The 17,993-nt window shown below is 41.3% G+C and overlaps 1 protein-coding gene across 1 annotated transcript in view; it reads right to left on the bottom strand.

The window, feature by feature from the left end:
- Positions 1–958: 958 nt before the first annotated feature.
- The window catches only part of Atp6ap2 (ATPase H+ transporting accessory protein 2), a 28,078-nt gene continuing 11,043 nt past the window's right edge, over positions 959–17,993 (bottom strand). The window contains exons 4-9 of the mRNA XM_031341602.1: positions 13,509–13,604; positions 13,216–13,353; positions 12,125–12,178; positions 11,136–11,285; positions 9,474–9,593; positions 959–2,037 (exon numbers count right to left, since the gene is read on the bottom strand). Coding sequence (XP_031197462.1) covers positions 1,846–2,037; positions 9,474–9,593; positions 11,136–11,285; positions 12,125–12,178; positions 13,216–13,353; positions 13,509–13,604 — 750 coding nt within the window. The 3' untranslated portion in view covers positions 959–1,845. The remainder of the gene's footprint in view (positions 2,038–9,473; positions 9,594–11,135; positions 11,286–12,124; positions 12,179–13,215; positions 13,354–13,508; positions 13,605–17,993) is intronic.

Below are 17,993 nucleotides of genomic sequence, written 5' to 3'. Positions count from 1 at the left end.
CATGTATCTCTCGCAGTCCCCCGGGGCCCAGAGCACTTGGGCCCGGGGGATACAACACCAGTTCAGAGGAGATAGCTGCTGCTTTAGATCCAGTATGTTTTAGACAGCCTCAGAGGTACCTCAACTGTTGAGCTGCCAGATTTTTCATTTTCTCTTTTACAATGATTGTAAAAGCCTCATGTAATATTTAAAGCAATACACTCAGATTTTACACCACCCGTGTGTAGTCTGTTTGTCAAAGCCGAATCCCGTGCCCACCTGGCCAGAATCCCTTGTCCCGCGGAACAGGGACCCCGCGAGAAATCCCGGTCCGTGGCAAGGGGTAAGCATGCAGGACACTTGTGTGGTTTTAGGACAGTGTCCACTTTCTCTCCATGAAACCATCACCTTCACTCTGGCTTAACTTCTATAAGATGCAAAAAGAAAAAGATTTCCTTCACTGAGTGGAAATTAAACATCTGTCAAACAAACTACTGCCCCTTTCCAAAGCTGTTACACTCAGTGTTGTAGAGAAATGAGTGTTTTCTCAAGAGGCAGACACAGCCACAAGTAACCTAAGACTGTTTCTGGTGGAGGTGGTATACCACATAATACTAGCAGAAAATTAAAATTTCAAATACACGTTTTAAGAAAAAAAATTGTAACCATAATTCCTCACCTTAGAAAGCCCTTAATTTTCTAACCAAGTGTTTTTTCATCTTTTAAAAAGCTACAGGATAATTTAAACCTTTCCTACACAATCAAGTGCAAATTTATCATGTACGCTGCACAAATTCAGTAACAGGAATAGCAATTAAAATGCCTTCTTTACATTGGTACAAAGTCTCAGGAGGCAATGAGAATAAACAAATGCAGAAAACAGTATGGATTCACCCTTTGTATAATAAAACTGCTAGTCCGGTAAAATAATACCCTGTTTAATTAGGTTTTTATAATATAATTCAGAATTGCAATGACACAGATTTTGAATCATTAACTTTATTTGTCACTCTATATAGATATTGGTCCATTTCCACATGAACAGTAGCAATCATCCACTTCCACTTGATAGTCTACAGATTGAAGCTGTACTACACACAAACCAGAGTAACTCCACATGGGGAAAGTTACAGAAATAAAAATATTTTATATTCATGCTTTAAGATATCCCCCACAGATTTGTTTTTATATACCTAATTATAAGCATCTATATTCCACAAAGCTAGTCTCTTCTGAAATCAACATAGTAGCTTTAGTATTTTTAGTATCTCTACTAAACCACACGGATCACCAAACTTGCAGAAGAGATTAAAAACAGCTAGCTTGCAAGTTAGAACACTTCCAGAACTAAGCGATTGTATAAGCATATCCAGTATTTTGGGGCTGCTCTTAGTTAACATATTTCCTCCTGTCTCAGAGATATTTACATCAGATCAAGACATTTACAAATAGCTCATAGTGAATAACAGCTGAACTAGGTAGCCTGTGCAAGGAACTCAAGCATTTGAAAGCTTCTCTAAGAAACCCAGTGCATTCTCCAACACGAGTAACACAACTATTCTAAGTGGTTTACATTTCTTTCAGTGCATATTTCCACATATATTAAATGGAATGAAATTACATTATTAAATGGCTATGTCAACAATATTTGAGCATATTATGGAATCTATATCACAATTCAACTTGTCAACACTATAAATCACTCTAAAGACACAATAGGCACACACAAAGTAGAGAACGAAATCTATGTTTTCTTTTTAATATATTTAAGGTATACTGTCTACTTTAAACAACACTAAAAGATATACTTTAACAAAACAGCCAATTACCAAACCTATCGTCTAAGTCTAGCATAAGGAAAAAAACTCAATCTATTCGAATTTTCTGGTTTGTCATCCTATAGATGATGCTGTCATATCCAGGATCCATATTCCAAATGTTGTAAGAGGTGATTATCACAGCCAAGGCCAAGCCGATCATAATCCACAGTATCAAGTTGAAAACCACTGAATACTCCAAATTATACTTATATGCAAGGTTATAGGGACTCTGGGTGTTCTACAAATGAAGAAAGGAAAAAATATCAATAGGAAAGAACCTTAAGATTAAAGCATCATTCTGATTAAATGTCTATGATTTGCTACCTAACAGACACTTAAGACTTCCTAAGTGGAGTAATAGCTGCCTATCTACCTGCAGAGGAGCCAGGAACTGGCAGCTTCCTGGAGAAGACACTGGTACCAGTACTGAAAGAAGAAAGTCCAACTTTGTGAGACTTTTCCATGGTAACCAATGCAATTGAAGGTTTGCAGACCCTGGGACCCATAAGCCTAGCCCCAAACAAAACCACCGCTATATGAACCAAGAGACATGCACAAGAATATCTTTAACACAATGGATAACTGGGGCCAGTTCAGACAGTAGGACACAGAGCAGGAAGATGACTCAGCACCACTATATTTGTTTGTTTGGGTTTTTCAGACAGGGTTTCTCTGTGTATCCCCTGGCTGTGCTGGAACTCACTCTGTAGACTAGGTTGTAGGCCTGCCTCTGCCTCCCAAGTGGTGGGATTAAAGATGTGTATCACCACTGCCTGGCTTTCAGTAATATTTTTTAAAACCAACACTGAGCAAAGAACATCTAGGCATGCATGCAGTGTGGTTCCACCTGTACAGAATTTAAACCTGGGAAAAAATGAAACACCGTTTGAGACTTTATAGGCCCAGCATGGTAGAGTGATGAGGGGAGGACGGAGGGGGAGGAGAGAGAGAGACGGGGGGGGGGAGAATATGAATGAGAATAAGTACACATATAGTTCAATTATAAAGGAAACGCTTCACAGGATACTGTGGATAGCAGGGTAAGGGGGTGGCTCAGTGCTGGAGGCTTGCCTACAATGCCTGAATGTCTGGTTTCATCTCTAGCATCATTTTTCTTTTTAGATTTTTTTTTTTAATTTTATGTGTATGAGTACACTGTAGCTGTATAGATGGCCATGAGCCATGTGTGTGGCTGCTAGGAATTGAACCTCTGCTGGCTCCGCTCGCTCTGGCCCTGCTCAATTTACTGCAACTGCCTTCAGCCGCACCAGAAGAGGGCATCAGATCTCATTACAGGTGGTTGTGAGCCACTATGTGGTTCCTGGGATTTGAACTCAGGACCTTCAGAAGAGTAGTCAGTGCTCTTACCTGCTGAGCCATCTCACCAGCCTCCAGCATCATTTTTTAAAAATGGTCAAACGCATCAGAAAAATTGCAGAGGGGTAAGAGGACCTCCCAAGAACAAGTATACTCTCTCGATACAGTATTATATGTACCTTCAATTGTATTACAGATTAGCTAGAGTGGAAAATGTGATGTTGCAGCTGTCTTTCCATGTTGAAGTGGTACACATGTCAGACCTGGGGGCAGGGATCGACTCCTTATGTACACTTTCTGAAAAGCTAAATTTATTCTTGGGGATGACATCATTAGGGACATGTCTGTCATTTACTCTGGCTAGAAAATTTCAAAAGTAGGATGATGGCAGGAGAGGAGGCTGGAACTAAGGAAGCTATGGAGAATCTGGACTTGAACCTACATGCAGGGAGACATCAGTGACTGATTTCAGGTAAAGTAAGGGGTACAATCAGATTTGCCTTATAAACAAAAATAACAGCTTGGCATGATGGTGGCGGCAGTGGCTACAGCAGCAGCAGCAGCGGCGGCGGCAGCACATAGGAGGCAGACACAGGCAGATCAGGGCAGCCTGGTCTACACAGGGAACTCCAGGATAGCCATGGCTACATAGTGAGACCCTGTCTCAAAACAAAGACAAAGCAGAAGATGATATGGGAAGGGCCACCTGGAACACAGAAGGTTTTATGTTAACTTCTCAATTGGAGGCTTCCTAGGCGGTATACGTTTAACCCTCAAGCCCATATAAAGAAAGCCCTATGATTAACAGTGCCCCAGGAAATAAGCCCTGCTCCCAGTGCATAGGCAGACCACTGAGTGTCTTTCTGTTTCCTTTTGCTGGTAGGCAAACAATTTGTGGTAGTTTGAACAAGCTTGGCCCATAGGGAGTGGTACTCTTAGGAGGTATGGCCTTGTAGGAGGAAGTATGTCATGGAAGGATGGGCTTTGAAGCGCCACCCAGTGTAGAAGAGACTTTTCTCTTGGCTGCAGTCAGCTCAAGATGCAGAACTCACAGCCCCTCCTTGCCATGCCTTCCTGGATGCTGCCATGCTCCCACCTTGATAATGGACTGAACCTCTGAACCTGTAAGCCAGCCCCAATTAAATGTTGTTCTTATAAGAGTTGCCTTGACACTTGGGAGGCAGAGGCAGGTGGATTTCTGAGTCTGGTCTACAGCCAGCCTGGTCTACAGAGTGAGTTCCAGGACAGCCAGGGCTATATACAGAGAAACCCTGTCTCAAAAAACCAAAAAAAAAAAAAAAAAAAAAAAAAAAAAAAAAAAAAAGAGTTGTCTTGGTCATGGTGTCTGTTCACAGCAGTAAAACCCTAACTAAGATACTAAGATACTATCACTATTCCCCTTTACTGCAGGTGCAGCTGTTTCTGCCTTCCTAGCTTTATAAGGAAGTGTTCCAATCTCACAGAGATTCGATGCCTCTTGGCACATCCAACTGGCAGATCACTAACTACAGATTTTTTCTCTTTACTTTGTAGGACTGCCTTATTTGAGAGCTAAGCTATGCATCTGAAACTTTTATCTAGAACTTCTAGAAGTTTAATAGTGGAAACTGAGGAGGAGGAAGAAAGAACTCCAGGTCTTAGCTGTAGCTTAGTCTTGCTATGTAGCTGAACCTGGCCTTGAATTGATACCAAACCTTGTGGTGGTTTGAGTATGTTTGGCCCAGGAAGTAGCACTATTATTTGGTGTAGCCTTGTTGGAGGAAGTACGTCACCTTGGGAGTGGGTAATGAGACCCTGCTCCTAACCACATAGGAGCCAGTCTTCTTCTGTCTGCATTTAGATGAAGACATAGAACTCTCAGCTCCTCCTACACCATGATTTCCTAGATGTTGCCCTGCTCCCACCTGACTGAACCTCTGAACCTGTAAGCCAGCCACAATTAAATGTTGTCCTTTATAAGAATTGCCTTGGTCGTGGTGTAGGTTCACAGCAATGGAAACCCTAACTAAGACAGGAGTTGGTACCAGGGACTGGGGTACTGCTGTGATGGGCTTGACTATGCTTTTGTTTGGAAGAATGTGGATTTTGAGACTTTGGATTTGGAGAGCAGTGGAATGCTTTAAGTGGGGCTTAATGGGCTACCCTAGTAGGAATATGGAAGACTTTGTTGCTGAAGGTGATTTAAACTGTGGAGGCCTGGCTCTAGAGATTTCAGAGGAAAAGAATTTAATATGTATCCAAGGGACTGTTTTTGTGATATTTTGGTAAAGAATGTGGCTGCTTTTTGTCCTTTTCTGAAAAGTCTAAGTTAAAGAGATTTATAGTAATTTCATTGACAAAGGAAGTCTCAAAAAAGCCCATTAGAGACTTTGTTCTCTGGTTAAGTCTCATGAAGAACACTTTGAACAAGCATAGCAAGCTGAGAAAGGAAACATAAAATGTATGGTTCAAGTAATAATGGGGCACCAGGAAGTGAAATGGAGCTGAATCCTTTGTTCCAGGAGATAAACAGATTGAGGGAGTGGTGACTTTGTGGCAAGATTCCATCCAGCTAAGCTTACATCCAAGCAAGGTTGTTACTCTCAGGAGACAAAGGCAAGCAGATCAAGGCAACCCTGGTACAGAGCAAATTCCAGGCAAAGGAAGGCTTAAATCCAGACATCTTGGTACATACCTTTAATCCCAGCATTCAGAAGACAAAAGCCAGATCTCTAAATTCAAGGTCAATCTACAGAGCAAGTTCTAGGACTGCTAAATTTAGGCAATTGAGGGAGTTGGAAAGCAGAAAGATGGTAACAGAATAAGTAGGGGCCATGTTCCAGTCCCAGCAAGCAGCAGAACTCAGCAATTCTGGCCATGTGACTCTGGCTTTAGAGTCAAGAACAGAAGGGACTACTGGGACAATTGACAATTGATGTTTGTCTTAGTTAGGGGTTTACTGCTATAAACAGACACCATGAACAAGGCAACTCTTATAAGGACATTTAGTTGGGGCTGGCTTATAGGTTCAGCCCATTATCATCAAGGTAATGGCAGTATCCAGGCAGGCATGGCAAGGGAAGAGCTGAGAGTTCTACATCTTCAGCTGAAGGCTGCTAGCAGAATACTGACTTCCAGGAAGCTAGGATGAGGGTCTTTTGGTTTTTTGAGACAGGGTTTCTCTGTGTAGCCCTGGCTGTCCTGGAACTCACTTTGTAGACCAGGCTGGCCCCGAACTCAGAAATCCGCCTGCCTCTGCCTCCCCAGCGCTGGGATTAAAGGTGTGCGCCACCACCGCCTGGCCTAGGATGAGGGTCTTAAAGACCACACCCACAGTGACACACCTAATCCAACATGGCCACACCTTCTAATCCTGCCACTCCCAGGATTAGCAGAAGCTAAGAAATTAGCAGTGATTAAGAAGAGACCAGCATCACTAAGGTGAAATCTTCTGTGAAGTGTTTTCCCAGAGCACAAAGAAGCTGTGTTCCAGAGATAGCCAAGGTTGTACCTCGTGCTACAGCAGGACTTGGTAATGTGTAAGAGTCACCCAACTGGTTTTGAAGGAATGAAGGTGTCATGGAGAGCAGCTGAGACTGGGCACTGTGAGAGACCATGGAAGGCATGAAGGTGCAGCCTCAGTTGCAGTTGATGGCCCAGGACTGAAGAGGTCACGCAAAGAAGTTGAAGCCTGGCACCATGAAGGGAGCCCATGAGAGGCTATTGGTGAAGCCTAGATGCAGAGGAAGACCCCAGTGTATTGAAGATGCCAGTACCATGGGATGATCACCAAGTACAGCAGCAGTAGTGGAGTGGATCAACCTGAGCTTAGACTGCTACAGGGGACAGAGCTGGAGAAGTGACACCAGCCCTTTGGAGAATCCCAGAGGGTCATGTGTAGATCCCAGACACTGGAACAAGAAGCTATAACATTGAAGTTGCCTTGGAGACCCCAAGATGTTTGAAATGCCAGAGCCATGGGCTATCTGTTGAGGAAAGCTGCTATCAGGGAGTGGAACCAGCCTAGGATAAGAAGTTTGTTGCAGTCAACAAAGATGAAAAAGGAATTGGAGATCTGAAGACTACTTTGACATCAGACATGGAGATGCAGAGCTTGGAATTTATCCAACTGGTTTCCTGTCTTGGTTTGGGAATTACAGTTAAGTGACTGGATGAATCTCAGAAAAGACTTCAAACTTTTAACATTGTTGAGACTGCTATAGACTATGGGGACTTAGGAAATTGGACTAAATGTATTTTTTATTATGCTATGGCTAGGCATGGCCCCCAGATTCATGTGTTTGAACAAGGCTTTGGGGGCCAGGGAGTAGAATGTGGTAGTTTGTATATGTTTGGCCCAAGGAGTGGCACTACTGTAGTAGGTGTGCCACTGTGGGCATGGACTTTGAGACCCTTGTCCTAGATGTCCAAAAGCCAGTCCTCTAGCAGCCTTCAGACAAAGATGTAGAACTCTTCAGCTCCTCCTATACCATGCCTGCCTGGATGCTGCCATGTTCCTGCCTTGATAATGGACTGAACCTCTGAACCTGTAAGCCAGCCACAATTAAATGTTGTCCTTTATTAAGACTTGCCTTGGTCATAGTATCTGTTCACAGCAGTAAAACCCTAAGACAATCCTCCTGCCTCAGCTTTCTGAGTGTTTGAATTCTAGGTATGAGCCATCATACCTCACTGAAATGCAGTTTTAAGCAGATACCCTTCCATCTCAGTTGGATGTGGAAGGCAACAATCTCCAGCAAGTCATCTCCAGACTGTCTTAAATTGGTACTGGCTATATATAGCCTTTTTACTCTTACGCTAATCCTTAAGAATGAGCATGGAGGTGGGGCCGTGGTGGCACATGCCTTTAATCCCAGCTCTTGAGAGGCAGAGGCAGGCAGATCTCTGTGAGTTCGAGGCCAGCCTGGTCTACAGAGTGACCAGGACAGCCAAGGCTACATAGAGAAACCCTGTCTCAAAAAACTAAAAAAGAATGAGCACGGAGGACCCTGTAAATGGCCCAGAGGGGCTGGTATACAAACTACCATGTATCTGATGGCAGTAGGTGATGCCAACCATAAGTAATTTTTGTTTTTCTTAGACAAAGTCTCATGTAGCCCAGACCAGGTTAGCTACCAACCCATCCTATAGGTGAGGATGGCCTTTAAGTCTTGATCTTCCTGCTTCAGCCTCCCGGATGCTGGGATTACAGGTGTGAACTGTCAGGCCAGTGTAGTAACGGCTGCAGTACTTTCCCATCATGGTCAAGTGTGCTGAGGCTTTGTGTGTGAGACCATGCACCCTGATACACACTTTACCATGGGCAGCAAGCTTCTCTCTGACCCTCTATGTCAGTGGGTTCCAACCTTCCTAATGCTGCAACCTTTTCATACCATTCCTTGTGTTGTGAGGGTACTGTAATTTTGCTCCTGCTATGAAGTATAATGCAGTTACCTGTGTTTTTTGATAGTCTTAGGCCATCCCTGTGAAAGGGTCATTCAACAGCCAAAGGGGTGGTGACCCACAGGTTGAGGATCACCAGCTGTTCTTTGTGCTTTCTGTCAATGCAAGGACAATACTGAAATACTGATAAACTAAATTAAATTATAGAGAGGTGTATGCAGAGGGTCCCAGAAACTGAGGAATTAAGTCACAAAAATAACGTGTCTCAAGAAAAACAGAATCCAGAGGCTGAGACAGGCACACCACTCCCTCTCATTAACTTCTGATGGTTCCTTAATATTAACTATCTTAAACAGCACTGAAAGGTTTACTTTCTCTCCCAGCTGAACATTTTATGGTTTTTTCTTCTGTAGGAGGTTATTGAGACAGGGTCTCATATAGGCCAGGCTAACATCAAAGTCACTATGTAGTCAAGCATAATTTTCAATTCCTGGGCTTCCTGTCTTTACCTCCCAAATGCTAGGATTACAGGCCTACACCATCACATCAGCTTCAAGATTTTGAATTTGTTAATTACATTCTATTTATTTTGTGTGTCTATGGTCTGGAGGTCAGAGGACAACATTCAAGAGTCCTTTTGTCAGCTGGGCAGTGGTGGCTCACGCCTTTAATCCCAGCACGTGGGAGGCAGAGGCAGGTGGATTTCTGAGTTCAAGGCCAGCCTGGTCTACAGAGTGAGTTCCAGGACAGCCAGGGCTACACAGAGAAACCCTGTCTCGAAAAAAAAAAAAAAAAAAAAAAAAAAAAGAGTACCTTTGTCTCCTTCTACCATGTGGGTCCTGAAAATCGAACTCAGATTGCCAGGCTTATAGGAAGTATCTTTACTCACTGAGCCATTTTCCTAGCAGCCCAGGCTTTTATTCTTTAAAGTAAGCTAATTTCATGCTTTAAAGCAGGATCCAAAAACTTACTCACCTCTTGTTTTGTCTCAAGGATGGTCCTTGACTTCCTTACAAGGGAGGTATCGAATGATTTGACAGTCACTAACTCTACCACTGCATTCCCACCATAGAGACTATACATGTCATCTGCAAACTGAAAGTCAGTTATTAACATTATGACTAATGGCAAAATACAGTTTGTTTACATTTGTATCTTTGGTTAATAAAAATTTTATAAAACTGTCCCTTGTTATTCATAGGGAACTGTTTCTAGAACTTTCTACAGATTCTGAACTATATACTCTTACATGAAATGGCATAGTATTTGCATAGAACCTATGCTCAGCATCCTGAATATCCTAATCATCTCTAGAATGAATATATATGTGTATATATATATATATATATATATATATATATCTTAACATTATTGAAATGCTATATGGATAGTTGTTATATTGATTAGGGACCAAAGATAAGAATTATGGATATAAATGTCATATACATGGTATTGCTTCAAAAAAATATATACATTGTGGAATGGATAAATTAGCAAATTAACACGACACCTTACATACTGATTATTTCTGTGTCTGGACAAATACATATTTGTTAAAATTATTTGTAGCTTTACAAATAATTACATATTATGCAATATTAATACATCTTAGTACAAATATGTTTAAGCTTTATTATATAGTGTATCAAATAGGAAAAAGCCTTACAGGTTTGCTTATGTTAAAATATTCAGAAAAGAGTTAAGCCTTACTATACATTCACATATTTAAATAAAATTGGGGACTGAACTTGATGGCATATAAAACTAGGGCGGAAAGCAGAAAGGAGAAATGAAGAAATCTGCCCAAGTGCTCTCTGTTAATCATGGACCTCACAGATGCTTATTGATGAAGCCTCAGTGAAGAGCTTTAATTTTCACTTATTAGTAAACTCCCATTTATTAACACGTCAACTGTGTGAAGGCTACTGCGCTAGTGTGCTTAGTGTGAGTTTCCGACGTGGTGATGAAACCACTGCAGATGGACAGTGGAGATGGTTCTGCACGAAGTATAAATATACATACCACCACTAAGGCAGACTTAGAAATGGTTCAAATGGTATGCTTTAGGTTATACATACTGTCAGGATCTACAAACGCACAGTGCTGCCACTGCTAGCACTGGAGAAAGATTCCAAACACATACCTTTTTAAAATTGAGGATTAGTTGATGTTCTTTTGAGACGGGGTCTTACTTACCATGTAGCCCAGATAGGTCTCAAACTTGTAATCCTCCTGCCTTCCCCTTCCAAGTGCTGGGATTAGATACATATGCCGCCATACCTCCCCAAATCCCCTTCTGACCCTCTATATTTGTTATGGTGGTGTTACTGGGAACTGAACACATGCTAGGTAAGCACTCTGATACTGGGCTATATACCCAACCTTGCTCCTATACTATTCTTAGACATAAGAATTAGAGACCCTTTAAAGAATCAAGCAATCTTTCAGTTGGACTGAGTTGGTTCAGTGCTGGAGTGACTGACTGCTTGCCTAGCATGTGAGAGACCCAAAGTTCCACCCTTGCACAGAGAAGAAAAAGAAAAGGCTTCAACCAAAAGCATTCCTCAAAAGATTTCTCCATCAAGAGACTAAAATGGTCACATGCCACGCTCTCTTACCAGGAGCATTGCTATTTACCTTTTGGAGAGCATCAACAAGGATCCTAGAAGCATCCCTGAACTGTTCAGAGTCTTCCCCATAACGCTTCCCGAGTTCATCCAAACCTGCCAGCTCCAATGAATACAAGTCGGGAGAATGATCCTTGGCTAGATGCTTATGACGAGACAACTTCGAACGAACAAACAGAACAAATGAACAGAGTCAAATGCAACCAAGTGAAGTTTTACACCTGAATACATTAGCCAGCCACAGAACCACACCAGTGCACCATAGCACTAAAACAGTTTAGTGGCAGCAAAGAGAACTCCCTTAAACGAGTTTCTGATAAATTCAACACAAATCTCATTGCTTAGCTTTAAAAACTTAGATGTGAGTCAAGGCATGAAGTAGTAACTGGTTGGACCGCCATGGTTGGAGGAATTCACGAAGCATCAGTCTTTTCCTCCCGCATACCCTCCCAGACCGCCGCCCTACCCCCTGCACTAAGCTTTCAAACTTCTTGAACCAAGCCCTGACAAAAAGGTTTAGCCAAAGAACTTCAGAAGCTAGCAGACAAGTAAGAAGATCTACTTCAGTCATGAGGATGGTTTTAAAAACTACTTCCTAAAAGATAACTTGCAGATAGATTTTTTTTCCTTTTCGACTTAGTTAATGCTATCAATGGCCCATACCAATCTTCCTATTTTTGACTCACAGCAATGGATACCAAAATTAAGTCCTAATGTCTGACAAGGAATGGGTGGCCAAATTACAATTACAGCCAGGGTAGTTTCATTCCCAGGTCTACCTTTTTTGAGGATTTATGGCCTCCCCCGAGGGAAGAAATGCAGAAGAAACAGCCACTAACACTAGGCAGAGTCAGTGTTCCCTCTACCACCAATAGTTTCTCAGTGTTCGGGGGATCATGAATCTGGGCCACACTTAAGCTTTTCAACTGGCCTCATTTTACTGAAAGATTTCTAGGAAGCAAAACAGATAGGACTTGAAAGTCCAAGCAGCCTACTTACCAAACTTGAAATATCATGTAGCACTTGCAGTTCAGAAAGGAAGAGCAGGTCAACCTTCAGAGACCAAAGAGTGGACACTGCTTTAAATACACATCAGAGATCTGTACTTCCATTTACCAAGTAAAGTGCCACATAATACAAATACTAATCAAACAAATGTATATTATTTTTCTCCCTTTGTAGGTTCACTATAATTGAAATGAGGCAGCTCGGTTGTAAAGAAATGCTTAGTATTTGCAAGACTCGGTATCAGAAAAGCATGCACATAAAACGTTATTTCCTACCAAAAAGGTGATGGTTACTCTCTAGTACTACTCTAATGACTACCACTTGATAGCTCTATTTCTAACAAAGCCATGCCTGAGCATTGACTCCACTGTCAATGACCCCACTGTCACTGACCCCTTGGGGAAAACCACCTTAAGATCCTACCAGTGGGCCAGTTTTACTTACTTGCCTTGAACACTTTTCACAGCAGAAAATTAAGAATAATGGTTCCTAGTTACCCACAATAGCTATAAAGGACAAGAGGCCAAAACAGGGACGGCTGGCAGGCATGGTGGTGCATGTCTCTAACCCCGAGTACCTAAGAAAGGGAGGCAGGCACATCTCTGTGAGTCTGAGGTCAGCCTCATCTACACAGTACTAGGACAGCCAGTACTAAATAATAAGTGTAGCTCAAAAAAAAAAACACCCAAAAGCCCCCTAACGAACAAAGAAGGAGTGTCTCTCCACTGCAGCATCCTGAGTACATGCAAAAACTGTGAGTCCATAATAGTAACAGCTGTGAAAAATGGCATTGAGTCACCAGATCTTCATAGCTCAACCAACCTCCAAGAAGACTGGTTTGTGACCTGTCTGGATCAACTGGCAACACTAGTAGGAGAATGAAGAGTATTTACTAAATGGCAATTCAGAAAAGGTGTGTTTATTCACAAACACTGCGCCAACAGAAACAACACACTCCAGCAGTAAACGAGCCCAATTCTTTATTCTCTACTACTTCTGTCTTGCTAAGGTTTCAAGTAGCATATGGAATGGGAATTTAATAGTGATATTTATTTGATTCACTCAGCAACTGGACCACTTACTTCATTACTCCTACTCAGAGAATTGAGGGGGAGTGAGTTGAGAACGGAGTTTTCCTGAAACAGGCGATTACGGAGCTGCCGCAATGTGACTGAAAGGTCTTCAAACACAGAGTTTGCTTTCCCCACCATATATACTCTCTACAAGAAGAATCCAGAATGCTAGGTTAGCTGCCTTTTATGGATTCATTCCAACATACAGACACAGTACATAGCATTTTTCACACAATCACTTTAAAACTGTCATTAAATAACACTTCTTTATAAGGACTTTAAATAAAAACTTTGTCACTTACCTCCTCACTGGGAGCCAACTGCAAAACTACAGGCGTTTCCTCCGAAAATAAGGAGTGAATGGAATTTGCAACACTGTCTAAACTAAAAGGAACAGCCTGAAATGCAAGAGTAAAACTGCAATCATTTTTTGAAACAAAGTGGGAAGAAAATTACCCAGCTAGTATAAGCAAGCAGCCTCAGGAAGGCGCATACAAGGAACAAGTGTTTTACATTACTCTTGATATGTCTTAACTGTGAATAGTAAAGGGTTCACTCCGATGTCCAGTTCCATGTACTTTGAACATGTGGGCCTCTTCTACCATCCTTCACTCTCCCATCACTCTCCCATCCCCAGGCTCTTTCCTATGCCCTCTATTCTTTTTCAGTTGTCCCTTTTCCTTTTGGATTCTGGTTTCTACATGAGAGAAAACATGCAATATTGACTTTCAGATTCTGGGTTTTTTTTTTTCACCTAACATTGCTTCTTTTTGATCTATTCATTTTTCCCCTGGAAATGACATGATTTTTCAATCTTCTTTATGGTTCCACATAACATTTACCAGGATGTTTTGTGGTATTTTTTTTCGTACAATATCCTACCCAACTTTGTTTTTCTCTTTCAAAAAAAAGGGGGGGGATGGAACAGAGGTTTGTTGTTGTTGTTGTTTTTGAGGGGAAACTGGGAAAGGAGAAATCATATGACATGTAAATAAAGAAAATATCTAATAAAATAAAAAAATACAAAAAACCCCAATAACAAAAAAAGAAAGAAAGAAAAGAAAGAAAAGAAACTCCACACAAACCAAAACTCACACCAGCACTTTTGATGGAAACTTAGAAGACTCAAATCTTTTCCAAACACAAGAGTCCCTTTGAAGTCACAGGAGAGTCAAGAGCTCCTTAGTGGGCTAAGTCTATCTCCTAGTACATAAATGAGGAGGTGCTTATTTGTATATTTTTGGAGTGAGGGCCCTTTTTTTTTTGCTAAGACAGGGCATCCCATAGCCCAAACTGGTCCTGAATTCAGTATGTAGCTGAAAATGATCTTGAACTTCTTATCCTCCTACCTCTACCTGCACATTCAAGGATTACAAGTATATACCAATATGCTCAGCTTTGTGTATTTTACACAGCAATACATTTGAGTTGTAACATCTATTGAACATATATGTCACTGTAATTTTATCTGCTTGCATTAAAAGTGATAGTTTGAGGAAATCTGAGATACTGAATTTCACCAAAAGAGAAGCAAGCCTCATATAATGTTCTAACAATATTTACTGGTAATCTTCAGATAGAGGTAAGTTCCTTAGATAAGGTATGATGTATACCCCATCTCTGTGTGTCTGTGTACCATTTGTATACCTGGTTCTGGAGGCCAGAAGTAAGGTGTTGAGTCTAGATTACAGAATGGTTGTGAGCTGGCTGCCACGTGGGTGCTAAAAGCCAGGTCCTTTGCAAAAGCAGTCAATGCTCTTAATTGCTGAGCCATTTCTCTATCCCCTTAAATTTATTAAAGTGCAACATACATACAATGCAGTACACAAACCCTGCAGTAAGGAGATTTAACTAGATTTACAAATGGGTGAACTCTCCTAACCCAGCTAGATTAAGAAAAGAGCACCAGCAGCGCCCCCAAAGTTGTCCACCTCTACCCTCAGGGGTGATCAAAATTTGCATTTCTATGCTACTCTGAGTTTGTTTTGTCCTACACTATTTAAAAAAATAGATTACAAAAAAATTTTACTCTCGAAAATTATTGTAGTTCTGATATTACAGTATTAAAATAACAAGAGGCTAAAAATAAAGCACTGTCTGCTTTTTCAAACAGAGGACTCAGGTTTGGTTCCCAGAACCCACGTGATGGCTTAAAACCATCAATAACTCAAGCTCCAGAGGATCTGACGCCCTCCTTTGACCTCCAGGGGCACTAGGCATGCATGATACACAGACATATATGCAGACAATACACTCAAACACAAAGGTGTTTTATGTATGTATGTATGTATGTATGTTTGTTTGTTTGTTTTTGGAGACAGGATTTCTCTGTGTAACAACTGTGGCTCTCCTGAAACTCACTCTGTAGACTAGGCTGTTCTTGAACTCACAGAGATCTGCTGGCCCCTGCCTCCTGAGTCTGAGATTAAAGGTGTAGAGTACCATTGCCTGGCTACAAAAGAATTTTTAAAGCAGTAGTAGTATTTTTTTTTCAAGTAAGCAGTAGCTCAAACTGGCATCAAACATTATGTAGCTTCATTACGGACTCAAATTTGTGAACCCCAGCCTCCACTTCACAAGTGTCTGAATTACACTGTACCCAGTGTATTTTTCTTTTACTGGAGGTTTCTTGGTGACTTTTCATCCAGTACTTCCATTACTTCATAAAAGCTACTGTCAAAAAGCAGCAAATGAATGCCAATGTGGTACAGGCAGAAATGAAGGTAAGTACAGAAACCTTACTGACAAAATACCAGTGTCCAAATGAAGCTGATCAATTTCAGGATTTTATGACTGGAACAAACATGATGCTTTTCTCTTACTCAAGATGCACATTAACTCAAACTTCCAAAATGAGGTCACAAGAAGGAGAGGGGTAAGAGCAACGAAGCTGGCCAAAGCATGTTGTCAGAAGCCTCTGCAAGTACCTGCCTTCTGTGGACATCTCCTCAGGCTTGGGTGGAAACACCTATCACACTAACTTGCCCTGCCCTGCCTCATTCACCTAGTGGGGTAGCACCTGGCTCAGGAAAAGTTGGAGGCTGAAGGGTACAGCCCTAGTAATCAACCTGGAGAAGATAATGAATAAGTTAAATACCAGATTTTGGAGGAAAAGAAATAATAATATAGTCTATATAGTAATTATATAGACTCCTAAGCTCAAAGGGTAAAAAAGCCTGAGTGATCAGAACATAGTAACTTTTCCCACACTGTTTTAGAAATCTTTGCATGTTTATCCAAGAATTTCTTCATCAGGATCACTTGAAACTACAACAGTTAGCTGGCAAAAGGAAGCCTTGCCAAGTAGAAGTTAAGGGTTATTTCCGCCTTTAGATTGTGTGTGTATTGTTCCCTCAGCCTTCTATTGCTTTACCCGTTTTCTTCCAAGATAAGCAGAAGTAGCCAATCAAAGTCAATCAATAAAGTGAGCTCTTGTCATAGCTTATTCTCATGTGAAGTAAGGCTAGTCTACTTCAAAATGTTTAGTTTGGATGGGGCTCAGCTGGTAGAGTGCTTGTTATACATGATGCCCTGGGTTCAATTCCTAGCATCACATATACTGGTGGTGCATGCCTTGGTAACACAGAGTTCAAGGCCAACCTGGGCCAACCCTGTATCAAAAATCAAATTTGGGGTTCTATGCTAATAAATTTTAAATGGTGCTCTAGATTTTATATATTTGTGCATAAATGGAATAGATATGCATTAATGAAAAACACGGTGATTTTCATAGTAATCACATAATAAATTATAAATTATAGAAATTGTCCTGGTGAATCTGCCTTTTTGTCACCATCTTTCTAAATAAAATATTTTCACGATTATGTCTTGATTTTTCTAGTATAGTCACCATCCATTACCAAAAAATAAAGAGTTAGCTTTCCTGTATCACCGACCAAGGCCTGCTCTCTGCCCCCTCCATGGTGTGCATGAGAATTTGAAGGAGTCTGCAGTAAACCAGTGACCATTCATTCTTAGGACGGCGGGACTCATTTCTGCTGCCTAGGTTTATACTATACAATCATACTTTATACTTCCGTTCTTGCTCTTCTGGTTTACAAGAGAAATGATGAGATTTCTGTTTTGTGTGAAGAAAATATGTAAAATCTAACAGACAATTTTAAAATGTACAATATATTTACACTGGTCAGTGTTCTGCAAATTTGATACAAGCTAGTGTCATCTGGGAAGAGGGAACTTCAATTGAGAAAAATAAAATGCCATCATCAGATTGGCCTATAGGCATGTCTGTGGGGCATTTTCTTGATTAATGATTCATGTAAGAGGGCCCAGGGCACTGCAGTAGCACCCCTGGGCAGGTGAGCTTGGGTTGTATATAAAACAAGCTGAACAACCATGGAGAGGCAGCCAGTAAAAGCAGTGTTCCTCTACAGTCTCTGCTTCAGTTCCTGCCTTGAGGCTTCTTCCCTGAGTTCCTGCCCCAAGCTCACTTCATAATGGATTGTGAGCTACAAGCTGACACAAACCTGCTCCTCTCCAGTTGCTTCTGGTCATGGTGTTTATCACAGCAATAAGAAAGAAACCAAGGCAGTAGTTTGTTTATTATAATCACCATCATTCTATGCATTATACCACTAAAGCATGCTCCAGTAGTGCTACTTGTAGGGATACAGTTAAAGGTTATTAGTTTATTAAAATTGTATGCAGCTGTATGTGTGCCTGACAAAGCCAGAAGAGGGTATAGGATCATCTGGAACTGGAGTTAGAGGCTGTTGTGAATGGCCTGATTTGAGAGCTGGGAGAACTGAGCCCAGCTGTCTTCAGGA

The sequence above is a fragment of the Mastomys coucha genome, chromosome X (genome assembly GCF_008632895.1).
Source record: "Mastomys coucha isolate ucsf_1 chromosome X, UCSF_Mcou_1, whole genome shotgun sequence".
Lineage (NCBI taxonomy): Eukaryota > Metazoa > Chordata > Mammalia > Rodentia > Muridae > Mastomys > Mastomys coucha.
The sequence above is the reverse complement of the archived record's forward strand: the minus strand, read 5'-3'. Positions and strand labels throughout refer to the sequence as shown.